Source organism: Colobus angolensis, unplaced genomic scaffold, assembly GCF_000951035.1.
Source record: "Colobus angolensis palliatus isolate OR3802 unplaced genomic scaffold, Cang.pa_1.0 Scaffold90, whole genome shotgun sequence".
NCBI lineage: Eukaryota > Metazoa > Chordata > Mammalia > Primates > Cercopithecidae > Colobus > Colobus angolensis.
Genome location: NW_012122932.1, coordinates 9,086,382 through 9,087,859, shown reverse-complemented (window position 1 = coordinate 9,087,859; position 1,478 = coordinate 9,086,382). Strand labels below are relative to the sequence as shown.

General features: G+C 54.5%; 1 protein-coding gene across 1 annotated transcript in view; it reads right to left on the bottom strand.

Annotated features, from left to right (window-relative positions):
* Positions 1–958: 958 nt before the first annotated feature.
* LOC105504287 overlaps positions 959–1,478 on the bottom strand; it is a 161,455-nt gene continuing 160,935 nt past the window's right edge. Inside the window, 2 exon segments of the mRNA XM_011931679.1 lie at positions 959–1,023; positions 1,107–1,225. Of these exon segments, the coding sequence (XP_011787069.1) occupies positions 959–1,023; positions 1,107–1,225 (184 nt within the window).

Here is a 1,478-nt window from a genome sequence, read left to right as displayed (position 1 = left end):
GGATTACGGGGGGTGTGAGCCACTGCACCCGGCTGATCCACCGCACCCAGGAACCCAAGAACATTTAGTAAATCAACTCCCAGCCAGGCGCAGTGGCCCAGGGCTGTAATCCCAGTACTTTGGGAGGCCGAGGCTGGAGGATTGTTTGAGCCCAGGAGTTCGAGACCAGTCTGGACAACACAGGGAAACCTGGTCTCAATTCAAAATAAAGAAATAAATAAGAAAAAAGAAAACTCCCAGCCGTGGTTACTCTCATTTCATAAAAGAAACGGACATTTTAACAACTAGATACAAAGAGAAAGTTTCAGAATAAAGACTAGTCCCTTGTGGTTGAGTTAAATGCAGCTCTATGAGAAGCTTCCACATTGCTCTGAGATTTCTCACCCTGCAGCATTCTGGTGCCATGACTAGCCCTGGGAACCGCCAGGAGCCTACACACCCGCCAGAGGAAAGAGAGAGGAGGACATGGGTGGGACCTGCTTGAGACCACACAGTACCAAGCACTTCAAAAACACGGTTGGCTGAATGAATAGTAAATGAACCTCATGTAGAAGTGTCTCATTTATCTTCAGCTTCTACAGGAGGAAAACGGGCCCCGTAAGGCTAAATGGCGGATCTCAAACTTTTAGGGATGGAAAGGGGATTAACATTTGCAGGGTGCTTTGCCAGCCACCACAGCCCCAGTGCCATTTTAGACCCTGCAAACAAGTTCTGAGAGGGCAAGCAACCTGCTGAGGGGGGACTCATGCGGCTGTGGGAAAAGGGACCTGCGGTGGTTCAGGAAAGCAGCCCGAAGTGACCGAGCCTGGACGCGCCAGACACAGTGTGGGAAGAGTGCCATTCAATCTTCCGCGTAACCCTGGCGGGGCGGGCTAGGAAGCGCTTACCCAAGCGCAGGGGAGGGTAGCTGAGCACAGCGTCGGGAGCTTGTGAGGTCATCGGCTGGGATGAGGTCCATCTAAGGTTTAAGAGCGCGGTCGTCTGAGGCTAAACTCCAGCTCTTTATCTCTGCCGCCGGGGATCCTGGGGCGCAGTTTAAAGGAGAGGGTGGCTAGGGTCACGTGGCCGATTACTCCAAAAGAAGTCAACCCCAGGCGGGCGGTTACGACGCTCATGCTCCTTAGTGGTCTTCATTTCTGTAGTGAGGGGCCGGAGGCGACGGTGCAGCAGGCCGGAGCCAGGGTAAACTTCACCCAGGTGGCCCCTGCGCGAAGGCAGCGAGGCCCTACAGCAAATGGCCAAGGCCGCCTAAGACGCAAAGCTGCTCCCCCTTCCTCTTTGCTGCAGGTCAAACCTGCCCCATTCTCCCAGTTCCTCCTCAGCCCGGGCCTCCGGGAGCCCTCTGCTGGAAGAGATGTGCTTTCTTTTTTTAGTTTCTTGAGTTTTTTAGACGAGGTCTCGCTCTTCTGCCGCCCAGGTTGGAGTGCAGCGGCGCAAACACGGCTCACTGCAGCCTCCAACTCCTGGGCTCCAGCAAT